Source organism: Argentina silus, assembly GCF_951799395.1.
Source record: "Argentina silus genome assembly, chromosome: 16".
NCBI classification, from domain to species: domain Eukaryota; kingdom Metazoa; phylum Chordata; class Actinopteri; order Argentiniformes; family Argentinidae; genus Argentina; species Argentina silus.
In genome coordinates this window covers 8,368,912-8,380,530 of record NC_139670.1, presented here as the reverse complement: position 1 = coordinate 8,380,530, position 11,619 = coordinate 8,368,912, and the positions used below count along the sequence as shown (strand labels likewise).

General features: G+C 44.7%; 2 protein-coding genes across 2 annotated transcripts; both read left to right on the top strand.

Annotated features, from left to right (window-relative positions):
- Nucleotides 1–599: 599 nt before the first annotated feature.
- LOC310816926 (somatostatin receptor type 2) lies at nucleotides 600–1,613 on the top strand (the record flags this gene model as incomplete). The annotated part of the gene is made up of 1 exon (XM_083687280.1): nucleotides 600–1,613. Exon 1 carries the CDS (start codon nucleotides 684–686, stop codon nucleotides 1,611–1,613), a length of 930 nt encoding a protein of 309 aa, XP_083543406.1. The 5' UTR covers nucleotides 600–683.
- Nucleotides 1,614–8,563: 6,950 nt separating this feature from the next.
- On the top strand, nucleotides 8,564–9,937 carry sstr2a (somatostatin receptor 2a; the record flags this gene model as incomplete). The annotated part of the gene is made up of 2 exons (XM_083688061.1): nucleotides 8,564–9,307; nucleotides 9,524–9,937. The coding sequence occupies 2 exons, from the start codon at nucleotides 8,564–8,566 to the stop codon at nucleotides 9,935–9,937; spliced, it is 1,158 nt and encodes a 385-aa protein (XP_083544187.1).
- Nucleotides 9,938–11,619: the final 1,682 nt, after the last annotated feature.

The following is an 11,619-nucleotide window of genomic DNA, read 5'->3' as shown; positions in this document are numbered from 1 at the left end:
AAAAAAGAAGCTAGTGAGCACTTTGTGGAGAATGTTTAGTTATGAAAACAAAAGTATTGCAACAGATGGGGCCGGCTGCACCTTGGAAACGGCATAACAGCGGGGCTGGGAGAGCCAAGAGCGCTTATCAGACTCACAGAAGAGCAGGAGGGAGGCTGACTGACAGGGAGCGCGTCCGCGGACACACTCTCAACACTGCGGGGGAGATATAAAAGGACTGTCCGAGTAAGAGGATCAGGCGTCCGGTACACTGCACTGAGGGGCTCCATCAGAGTTGAGAGTTGGTTTCCACAGAGCATGTTGTCTTCAGCACACCACGCAGGACAGACACAAGCTGGCGAGTTTTAAAGGAAAAAGAGAAAGTTTGTTTGGACAGCATGTGACCACTAAGTGGACCTTTTCCAAAATGTTTTTGAGGGTGTTTTTGTGATGTGGAATTTAGTGGTGGAGGGACACAGTCAAGCTGTTTGCAGAGGAAAACAAAAAAACATTGAAGATTCTAAATCGCTGATATTGTCAGTTTTCTGATTTTTCACCTATTTTCAGCTTTTTCCATATCATCCATTGATTTGAAAAAAAAAATGAACACCTCGTATAATGCTGGGTCGATCGCTGACCCTACCAGTAGTTACCCAGACAAGAACACCTATTTCGAGGATGACTTGGATGTATTTAGTGTGACCATGGCAGTCCTATACCTGGCTGTGTGCATCGTAGGGCTGGCCGGAAACACCCTGGTCATCGTGGCCATTTTAAAGCTGGACAAGATGGCGTCCGCCACTACCGTGTACATTTTTAACCTGGCCCTGGCTGACGGACTCTTCATGGTAGGCCTTCCCTTCATCGCCATCCAGAACTTCCAGAATCACTGGGCCTTTGGAGACCTGGCCTGCAAGCTAGTCATGGTCCTGGACGGTATCAACCAGTTCACCAGCGTCTTCTGTTTGACCGTGATGAGCATCGACCGGTACATGGCGCTTGTCAACCCCCTACGCTTCGCTCGCTGGCGCACGCCGAGGCGGGCCAAGATCATTGCTGCTTTCCTGTGGCTGTTCTCCCTGCTGCTAGTCCTCCCCATGGCTATTCACTTTTCGGTCCAGTCTGACCTGTGCACCCTGGACCCTCACGTGATGTCGTACTCCTGGTGGCACTTCATCTCCTACACCTTCACCCTGGGCTTCGCTCTGCCCTTTACCATCATGATCGTCTCTTATACAGCCCTGGTGGTCACCTTGAGGACCCATCGTCACCAGACCAGCTCCCCAGGGCAGGAGAGCCATCACCTGGAGACGCAGGTGACTAAGATGGTGGTGGCCGTGGTGCTGGTGTTTGGTGTGTGCTGGCTGCCGTTTTACGCCTTCAACTTCTGCTCAGCGTATCAAATTGACCTGGTGCTCCCCTTCGCCAGGGGCTTTGAGTTTGTGGTGCTGCTCTCCTACTCCTGGAGCTGTGCCAACCCCATACTCTACGCCTGTCTATCTGAAACCTTCGGACGCTACTTCCGCACCCTCCTCTGCCCCACCAAGAGATCTCCCAGCGTGCACTGCAATGCAGACACTGAGCGGTATGACCTTAATGACACGAGTGGGAGGGACGTGAGCGTAGTGGCATAAGGAGGCCAGCAAACGTCCCCTCCCACAGCATTCACCCTAATCTATGGAAGTACAGGCATGTTTTCTATCCATCACACCATTCGAAGTATAATGTGCAACAATATACACCTATCAAGAACATGGAGCATCTTGTCCTTAAATCCTCATCCCTGTGTTGAAATGTTTCAAGATTTCAGAAATGTTATTGTATATCTCTTGTGCTGATGTATTGTATAAAAAGAAGGTCAGTAAAGATTCAAATGCCAAGAGCTTTTCTATCGTGTTTCCTTTGCAGCTGCAGCTGTTGTTTGTGCTGTACAGAGTAGACTGATGTTGTTAGTAGATGTTGCATCTCAGCTCCGCTTTGCCTTGTCCCCTAATTTCATTACTACAGTAACAAGATGGAACATTGGCCCGCTCTGTCGCACCTCCGTTATTCAATTTTCCAGAACAAATGAAATGAGGCATAAATGATGCAACAAAGAGAGGCGATGACAGGTGGCATGTAAACAAGGTAACAGATCTGTGCCCCTGGCCAAGACAAAGCACTCCCTGCAGACCCACAAAAGGAACAGTTGACTTAATGACGGCAAGTTTGCTCTGCGTCTTTCTCTCCAGCAGGATCGAGTCATGGGGGGCCGGCTGGGGATTATGTAATGGATTTGCCTTGTTAATGTCCTCCCCATATGAGCACTTTCAAATCAACTGTGGACATTTAGGTGATGTCATCGTTGTCATGGAAGTCAGCTCTGAGTTGATTTCTTTAGGGGAATTCCTACAGAACTGTTTCAACAAATGAAATGGGACACAAAGGACAATAATAAAAAGTACTGTATGTGTCCATGTTCATACAGAAAAATACTTTGTCTGCTCATTGTACAGTATGTGGCTTAATATTTTCTTAAGTTATTCAGTTATTAAGTACAGGATTTGCTGAGTCTTAATTAACATTAAATCACTTTGGCTTACACTTAATAGAGTGAATTCTATAGCTTATATGAATGGAAATGAATGGAACATCAATTAAAAGGAAATGTTGTGTCAATTACAAGAAATCATTGAATGCTTTATCAAGACAATGGACCAATGTAATACAAAAAGAGATGTTTAGCATACTTCCTGGTGGCATCATCATCATCATCACCATCACTGTTATTAACATCCAAATTTATCTAATATAGCTCTTCTCATATCACATTTAACCTCATTGTATTTTTCAAGTGGACATACATTAACCTTAGAAGTTTTCCAATTGTCAGATTATAACCGTTTATAAATAGATTTCTGCTTGATTCTAATGTACACATTTAATCTCACGTATGACTGTATCATCACCTTACTGTTTAAGTATGTTATACAAACATGAAAGAAAACATATTTGGAATGTTGCATCTTTTACAATGTGCATTAAAAACATGAAAACAATTAGCACTGTTGTTTGTTCTTAGGTTCTTAGGTTCATTCTTCATTTGTAGGTATCAAGACTTCTCCTCCATGTTGAATCTAGTACAGTATACTGTTGAAGGTTGTGAATGAGCACAATGAGAGAGATCCTGATTGTCCATCAATATGTTCTGAGGTGGCCTTCTGAGGAGCTGAGAAGTGCTCTGCCATGTCTGCCCTGCCCTGCTAACCAGCTACCTTGTGTCTGACATGTGGACTACATTTAAGAGGCAATAAACCGTCCTGTGTTTAATGACATTTTTAAGAGGAGCTGGAGTTCCACTGGCTAAAATGTGCTCATTTTCAGGGTTTAGTGACTGATTTGAACCTTTTCTGTATTTGTGTAGCTTGCTGTGGACTGTTTTGTGTAGAGATCTCAAACCATAACATTTTTTAATGTCTTCTATGAAAAAGGAAGGAAAGGGACACTCCAAAAAGAACCTAAAATCTTTGTGACCATCTTTATATGATGGAAAAGGAGGGTAGCCACACTGACCCGAGCCAGTCGTCTGTGTGTATGGGTGGGCCCCATGCCCTTGGAGACCTGGGTAAGCGGTATGGCTAGGCGGTCAATGACTCCCAGGGTCATCACAGAGGCACACTTGATCAATGTTGCGGGGCAATGGGGACATATTTACTTTACTATGTCATAATTCTAGGCTTCTCTAAAAACAACACAAAGATTAAAGGGGCAGAACTCTAAGGTCATAGATGTGCAATTCTATGATGTGCAAATCTATGGGGAATATATCTACGATGAAGGGTGCATAAAGGTCACTCTAATTAAAACATTGTAAATCGGTATTCATTTGCCGGTGAGGTCATTTTTCCTATATGGTTTTAATTAAGGCCTTGGCTGGAAGGTTAGTTTTCCTTATTTTCCTTATTTCTGCTACATGTGATTCAACCTTCACCCTTTGCGGTAATTAAGAGCAGCTGCTAACTGCCTGTGAGACAGCAGTAAAGCAAAGTAATGAGTGTCATGGGAGTGTGTGTGGGAAATAAATCTACAAAGAATCATTACACAATTTAAGTTTAATCTAGTCTCTCTCTCACGTGCTCTTGCGCACTCCTTCTGTGTATCTCTCTCTCTCTCTTTCCTTTCTCTGTCTCTCTCTCGCTCACTCGCTTGCTCTCTCACTGGCTCTCTCACTCACATACACACACACACACACACACATCATTTGTCATCCCGCAACATACATTTGTTTCCCTTTATCAAATGTCATGCTCATTTGTAATTGACCAAAGATCTGTTTGGGAATATTTCAATATACCGTAGGCTGAATATAAACATTCCTCCATATTTTCCTCGGAACAGAAATTCAGGGGACAGAAAGCAGAACCAAACTAGGCTCATCATTGAGTTTTTAGGTACTGGGTTCCCTGAGTGAGGTTGGCTCTCACACTGATAACACTTCTCCCTGGTTCAACCCTGGGGTTTCTCATGGCCTAGGCTCTTGGGTCTCTCTTCTCCCTACAGTATGGTGTTTTTTCTCATAGAGCAGGGGGATATAATCTGCTCTTATTATAAACACAAATGACTGTTATAAGAGTCTGCATCTGCAACAGGAAGCTATATAATAAACAAGGCAATCAGCTCAAACATGAACTTACAAAATCCCTCCTCTCTTGACCATAGAAAATGTCTCCTGTCTCAATCATACAAAATCCCCCCTCTCTCAACCATAGAAAATCCCATTTTCTCTGCTACTGTATCATGGACACACCTTAACTTTAACCACATGAATTTCAAGCCACATTTTACCCATCATTGGGGTTCCTGGAATCATTTGTCATTGAACATAATCACCTGTCCTATGGCTGCACTGCAGGGGAGGCTGGTGGAGGCAGAACGAAACACATGTGTTTGATACCGTTCCTCATTCCATTCCATGCATTACAATGAGCCCATCCTCCGATTTCTACCTCCACCAGCCTCCCCTGCTGTACTAGTCCATATTTGGGCATACCATGGTCATGATATCAGGAATCCTTGTGTGTCTAGAGGTTTTCTGAGAGGAATCAAAACATGTTGCTTCTCCTGATCCTCCAGACAGCAGGGGAAATCAATGTCATGGACACACATGCAGTGACACCTCTTTGACACCTCAGTGGGTGCCCTTCACACACCAAGAGGCTAAGGGGCCTCCATAGTGTCCTTGGCCTTTGGGCGGCTCCTGTGGCAAACATCTATCTATCACCGTTAACATCACTGCAACAAAAATACGTTGTTATGATGCTGAAATGTTAAATAAAAAAAAATAAAAAGGGTTTCAAGGTTGGCAAAGGCCACTGATGATCAATAACACTAAAAGGGATGAGAAGATTCAAGGTGGGGAAAAAAGCACAAGACCTTGTGGGTTGTTTTGTTACTCCAGCAAGAGCCTGAAATATAGATAAATATGCAGGTTTAATATGCCAAGGTTGTTGTTGCAGGAGAGGCTGGTGGAGGTAGACATCTTAGGATGGGCTCGTCATAATACATGAAATGGAATGAGGAATGGTATCAAACCCGTGTGTTACACCCCTTGTCCACAGTCTTTGTGTCAACATGCATGGGGCTGTACAAAGTGATGGTAGAGCTGTCTTTCACAAAGCAGCCTAAGCCATCACTTTGTACATTGTCCAATAAAAGGAAAGGAATTACAGATATGTAGTGCATGCATTCAGTCCCCTCACATACTTCCACGCAAGTGTGTGTGTGTGTGTGTGTGTGTGTGTGTGTGTGTGTGTGTGTGTGTGTGTGTGTGCTCAGCCCCATGCATGTTGACACAAAGACTGTGGACATGGGGTGAAAGCTTATCGAAGTGTTGTTGACTAGTTTAGACCAAGGCTACATGTCAATAATGGTCCAGCTCTCATATGACTACCAAACCATTACAGAACGGTTATCCACTCTGTTATCTCTCTCATACAAGAAACGTACATGTAAGTTTAGCCTTGAATGAGTTTTGACTTTGAATAAAGTTGTGTCCAAACAAACTGTCCTCCGGTTCCTGTCACAGCTATTTGTCCGTGGGATTCTAAATGTATCTATGAAGTATCTGATGATTAATATGTTACAAATGTATATTTATAACAAATCTATATTTATATATACCAATGGAAAAGAAGGTGCTGGAATGCTGTATGCTAGGGCACTTTCTCAGACGGGTTTGACAGAGGTCGTTCAGGAGATGCCCACCATCTGTGCGCTTCTTAACGTGTCCCCACGTGCTGCTTCCCTATAAAGATGTGGAAAGCTGTGCTGAGTTCTATTCGTCGTGCTGCAGACCTCGCTTAATCAGAGGGAACGTTTCCGCTTGGTGGTCGTTAGTAGGCCCAGCGCATATCTACCCTACCAAATGACGATACGAAGAAATCAGGATGGCACTTTCCTCCACGCAGACCGACGAACACTGACGCACATTGGGAGAGTTTGGGTATGAGGGGAGGGAGGAGGGGGAGGAGGGGACAAGAGCAAAGCGGATCGGCAGCTCCATCTGCATGCAGAGACGAAACCTGCAGCAAACGCACACTCACTCACCCATCGTCCAATTCCAACGAACACGACAGCTTGGGCACCGCAGAGAGCGTTGAACAGGCTGCGCTCTCCTCCGCGCTTCAGTCCGGCCGTGACAGGTTTGGAATCGCTCTGGCCACGGGGATTCGGTGCCAAGACTTTCGGACACTTTGCAATCAGTTACGCTGAACTGTCCGTAACTGATTCATACATGTTTTTTTATTTAAATCTACAAAAGAGTTTGAAAAATATATAATATCATAAGTAGGGTGAATGATTTTATTTGGCGACGACATCTTCGGGTAACCGCACCACTGTGCGCAAAGACGCAATGGGAGAACAGGTGCATTTCATGTAAGGTGTAAACTGGTGTTCATCAGAATGCCTTATTGTGGATTTTCACCAATGACCAGAGGTGTAGTAAGTCAACGGGATACTCTTGATTGAAATGATATCGTGCCACAATGAATCCAATGTGACGATAAAGTTTCCCAATTGAAGGTAAGGAATTGTGTTAAACTTAATTGAAAAGTTCTATTTATTTTGTCCTTTTGTAGTTCAGTTTGTGGTGATTTATATCGTGCAATTAGACTTAGTGCGGATATTTCGTCTCATGAGAACAAGTAACACGTAATCATTTGAAGTCTAACGTAAGTAAAAACGCTTGGCTGTTTTTGTTTTTAAAACAAAAAGATTCAAAAATTATTCCTCTGGAAAACTATTCTGTCCTCTGATTCGAAACATGTACCTGTTATTGGTAATTTTGTAGCCTGGAAAAGGGAATTTCGTGCGCATTGCTGTGCCACTTTGCGCGCACCGTTTATTGAGTATGTTCTCATGATTTATGAGATTCATGATTTACGTGTTAGTTTCCATGGTGAAGACCTCTCCATCAGCAAAAACGTAATTACCACACAGTATCTCTTTTTTACCTAATAGCCTATTAGTAGTGTATAGAAATACATGAATGTAGCATGATGATTTGTATTTACATTTTCTTGTCATTCGAAAGATTATTATTTGCACTTTATTATTGGGTAGCCTATAGACCGACATGTAATTGCTATTGGAAAACAGAATCAAAGAGAAAAACAATGTTCTGCCAGTGCCAATGTCTGAACCGAGCGCACAGGTTGTCCACAGCGAGCTGTTCCCCGCCCGATCAATCGATTGGATTGAGTGTTGTGCAATAAACGCACACGATGATACAGAGTACAAACATATCAAATTCAATCAATCAAATTCTGAGCCGTTCCTCCTATAGAGTTCATTCCATAAAGTAGGCTATTAACATTTACGTTTTTTTGTTTCCAAACGAACCTCGAACGAACGTCTTTCACAGAAACGGCTAAGAAACAACAATTATTGAACAATATTCAATATTTCATATTTCAGTCATAATCATAAAAACAGTGTATTCACGAATACCCCAAACAGGCTACTGCACTCTTTGCATAAGTCTGCAGGACATATACTAATCAGTTTCTATCTGGCAAAAATAAATAAAACCTTCGGTAGCCTACAGCACACATGCAAATCAGGAATCACACAGTTATCAGATCAGTGTTATCAGTGGTCAGGTCACAGCAGCCAGGGACTGTTTGTCCAATTCAGATCAATTCAATCAACATTTGCCTTCACAGTACACATACTACTGCTAGGCAGAGTGGGTAAGACAGGCAGAGTTTAAAGTCCGACATATGGTATTAGAGTGAGAGCACAAAGCCAGATGGGAAAAGGAGGGGAGGTGGTGAGAGAATGAAGGCCAATGATTCTATAAGAATATGTTGAGTGTGTGAAACAAGTGATTCTATAAGAATACCTTGAACGTTTGAAAACACAGAAAATACAGAACATTACATTTCCCTTGCAACAGTTGCCATGGTGCCTTGCTGGAATTCAATATATCCTTTCTCTATTCTCCCTCTCTATATTTTCTCTCCATGAACTCTCAGGTGGGATGTGATACTGGTGTCTCATATCTCAACCCTGAACAACCCCCCCACCCCCCCACCCTGTCAACATGGATCCCTGGCCCCTCCTCCCACTGCCCCCCAACCTCTCCCTTCCTGAGCCCCTGTACTATGACAGCTTCTTCCCCGGGAACCAGTCTGAACTGGGGAACAGGTCCGACCTGGGTCCCAGGAACGACACTCTGGACGACATCCACGAGGCCTACGACAAGACCAGCTCTGTGGTCATCACCTTTATCTATTTTGTGGTATGTGCCGTGGGGCTGACCGGCAACACCCTGGTCATCTACGTCATCCTGCGCTACGCCAAGATGAAAACGGTCACCAACATCTACATCCTGAACCTGGCTGTGGCCGATGTCCTCTGTATGCTCAGTCTGCCCTTCATCGCCATGCAGCTAGCCCTGGTCCACTGGCCCTTCGGCGCCGTCCTCTGCCGCTTGGTCATGACCATGGACTCCCTTAACCAGTTCACCAGCATCTTCTGTCTCATGGTTATGAGTATCGACCGCTACTTAGCCGTGGTCCACCCCATCAAGTCCACCAAGTGGCGGAAGCCCCGAGTGGCCAAGATCATCAACCTGACCGTGTGGGGCGTGTCCCTGCTGGTCAACTTGCCAATCATGATCTTCAGTGGCCTGACGCCCAATAAGAACCAGGCCGACTCCTGCACCATCGTGTGGCCAGAGCCCCAGGAGGCCTACCAGACCGCCTTTATAATCTACACCTTCTTCGTGGGCTTCTTTGTGCCTCTCATCGTCATCTGCCACTGCTACCTGCTCATCATCATCAAGGTAAAGTCTCCCTCCCCTTGTTCACACTGTCAGGCTGCGTTCTTTAGCCAATAGCTTTGTTTAGTCAGATTGACGTCAATAACAGTCTCTCACAACCATGACATGTGTGCTCATTTTCATGTTTTTTTTTTTTTGTACGATGTCTGTAGGGTCTCATGATTGCTCACCGGTGCTTTACATGAGTCCATTAACAAAGATAAATATTCCCATGAACAGGTGAAGTCGTCTGGCATGCGCGTGGGCTCCACCAAGAGGAAGCGCTCGGAGAGGAAGGTGACCAGGATGGTATCCATTGTGGTGGCTGTGTTCGTCCTCTGCTGGCTGCCCTTCTACGTCTTCAATGTCACCTCTGTCACCGGCACCATCAGCACCACCGCCGTCCTCAAGAGCACCTTCGAGTTCGTGGTGGTTCTCGGCTACGCCAACAGCTGCGCCAACCCCATCCTGTACGCGTTCCTGTCGGACAACTTCAAGAAGAGCTTCCAGAACGTTCTGTGCCTGAAGGAGGTGGCCGGGCTGGACGAGATGGAGCGCAGCGACAGCCGCATGGACAGGACACGCATGGTCAACGACGTTACCGCGGAAACACATAATGCGCTGCTGAACGGGGAGCTGCAGACCAGTATCTAAGGATCTGAGGGAGTGGGTAAGGTGGTGGGCTAGTGGTGGGCCGGTGTTCTTATCCAGCCAGGACAGAGGTCTCCCTGGGCAGATGGACCATCCCCAACCTACTGCCAGAAGGTGTAGGAGAAGTGTGAGAAGCGGCTCATATGAACGTCACTCTCATACCACCATCTGGACAGTGGTCTAAATCTAGAGGAAGCAGGAATGATTCATGAACACTACAAGACAAGAGTTGCCAGGATAATCACAGTTGAACAGATGAATAAGACGTCTCTGATGTTTCATTCACATACTGTAATTCATCTTGTCTTGAGGGGTTGGTATGGCAAAGCACATTTTTGATACAGCATCTTATTTATTGATAAGGAAGATGTTACTCTGATTGCCCCTGTAAGTGATTGTGTATTCATTCTTAAGCTCAAACTCTTTCATTCTGCGTCCAGGATTATTGATTGGGGGAAGAATGGAAATCTCTCTTGACTGCCTTCAAGAAGCCTCTCTGACTTCAAAGTATCTTGATGTTGTGCATTGACATGATTCTTTCTGTTCTCGTATTAGTATTTTTCAAAACTGTGATCATATTTCATGATTTCTGCACGCAGTGTCTGTTGAATATGTAAAGTTGTTTTTGATTTCATTTACAGACACATTCTTACAGTCATTAACCTCTGATTCATGTTTGGCTCAGGCAAACAATGCCTCCGAGAAAGAGACAGTGAGTGAGAGAGTGGTGGGGATGATATTGAAAATAATTGCTTATTATTATCATATTTAGTGCTTTCTTTCCAACCACAGTCATTTAGTAAATTGTCCTTTAGCGTTAAGATTGTTAGAGATACATCTGCATAATGGTTGTTAACTCATATTTTAGTATAAACTTCACTTTTCCCCCAAACAAATCCATCAGAATGCATTTTCTGTGTCAGAATGCATCACATGATACCTCACAACCAATCAGGATGAATCTCACTGCTATGGGAGGGCAGGTGAGCCTGTAGCAAACAGGACTCATGTCACTCACACACACACACACACACACACACACACACACACACACACACACACACACACACACTGACTGGTTTGTTCACACACTGTATATAGTCTATAATCTGACATGACATTTTCCCGTCTGCTGTCAGGACTAGTTGGCTTAAAGCTGATTACCCCTAGCACAGCCAGGTTGTTGAGGTCAACCTTGATGTTACTCAGCAGAACTGATAACAGCGTCTGTTCTCTGCTCTGCGAGTGACGCAAATGGTTTCTGGTTTCTGAATGAGCAGTGTTTCATCATGGACTAATACCAAGCCAGGGGAGCGAGGGACCTAGTTATAGCTGCAGTGTTTTCGTTGGTAAATAGACGGGTGTGTTTTACCACAGTCCAAGGACAGCATCATTATCTCCATACTGTGTGTGTGTGTGTGTGTGTGCGTGTGTGCGTGCGTGCGTGCGTGCGTGCCTGCCTGCCTGCCTGCCTGCCTGCCTGCGTGTATGTGTGTGTGTCTATGCATGTAAGTGTATGTGTCTGCGTCTGCCTGTCTGCATGTTTCCTTAGGTATATATCTGTATGCATGCACGCTTGACTGCTTCGGTGCACTTGCGTGTGTATGACACCACATTCATTTCACATCCCATTAAGGTAGTGAAGGCAGGCGTTGTAATTAGTACCATTGGGCCCGAGGCTGAGG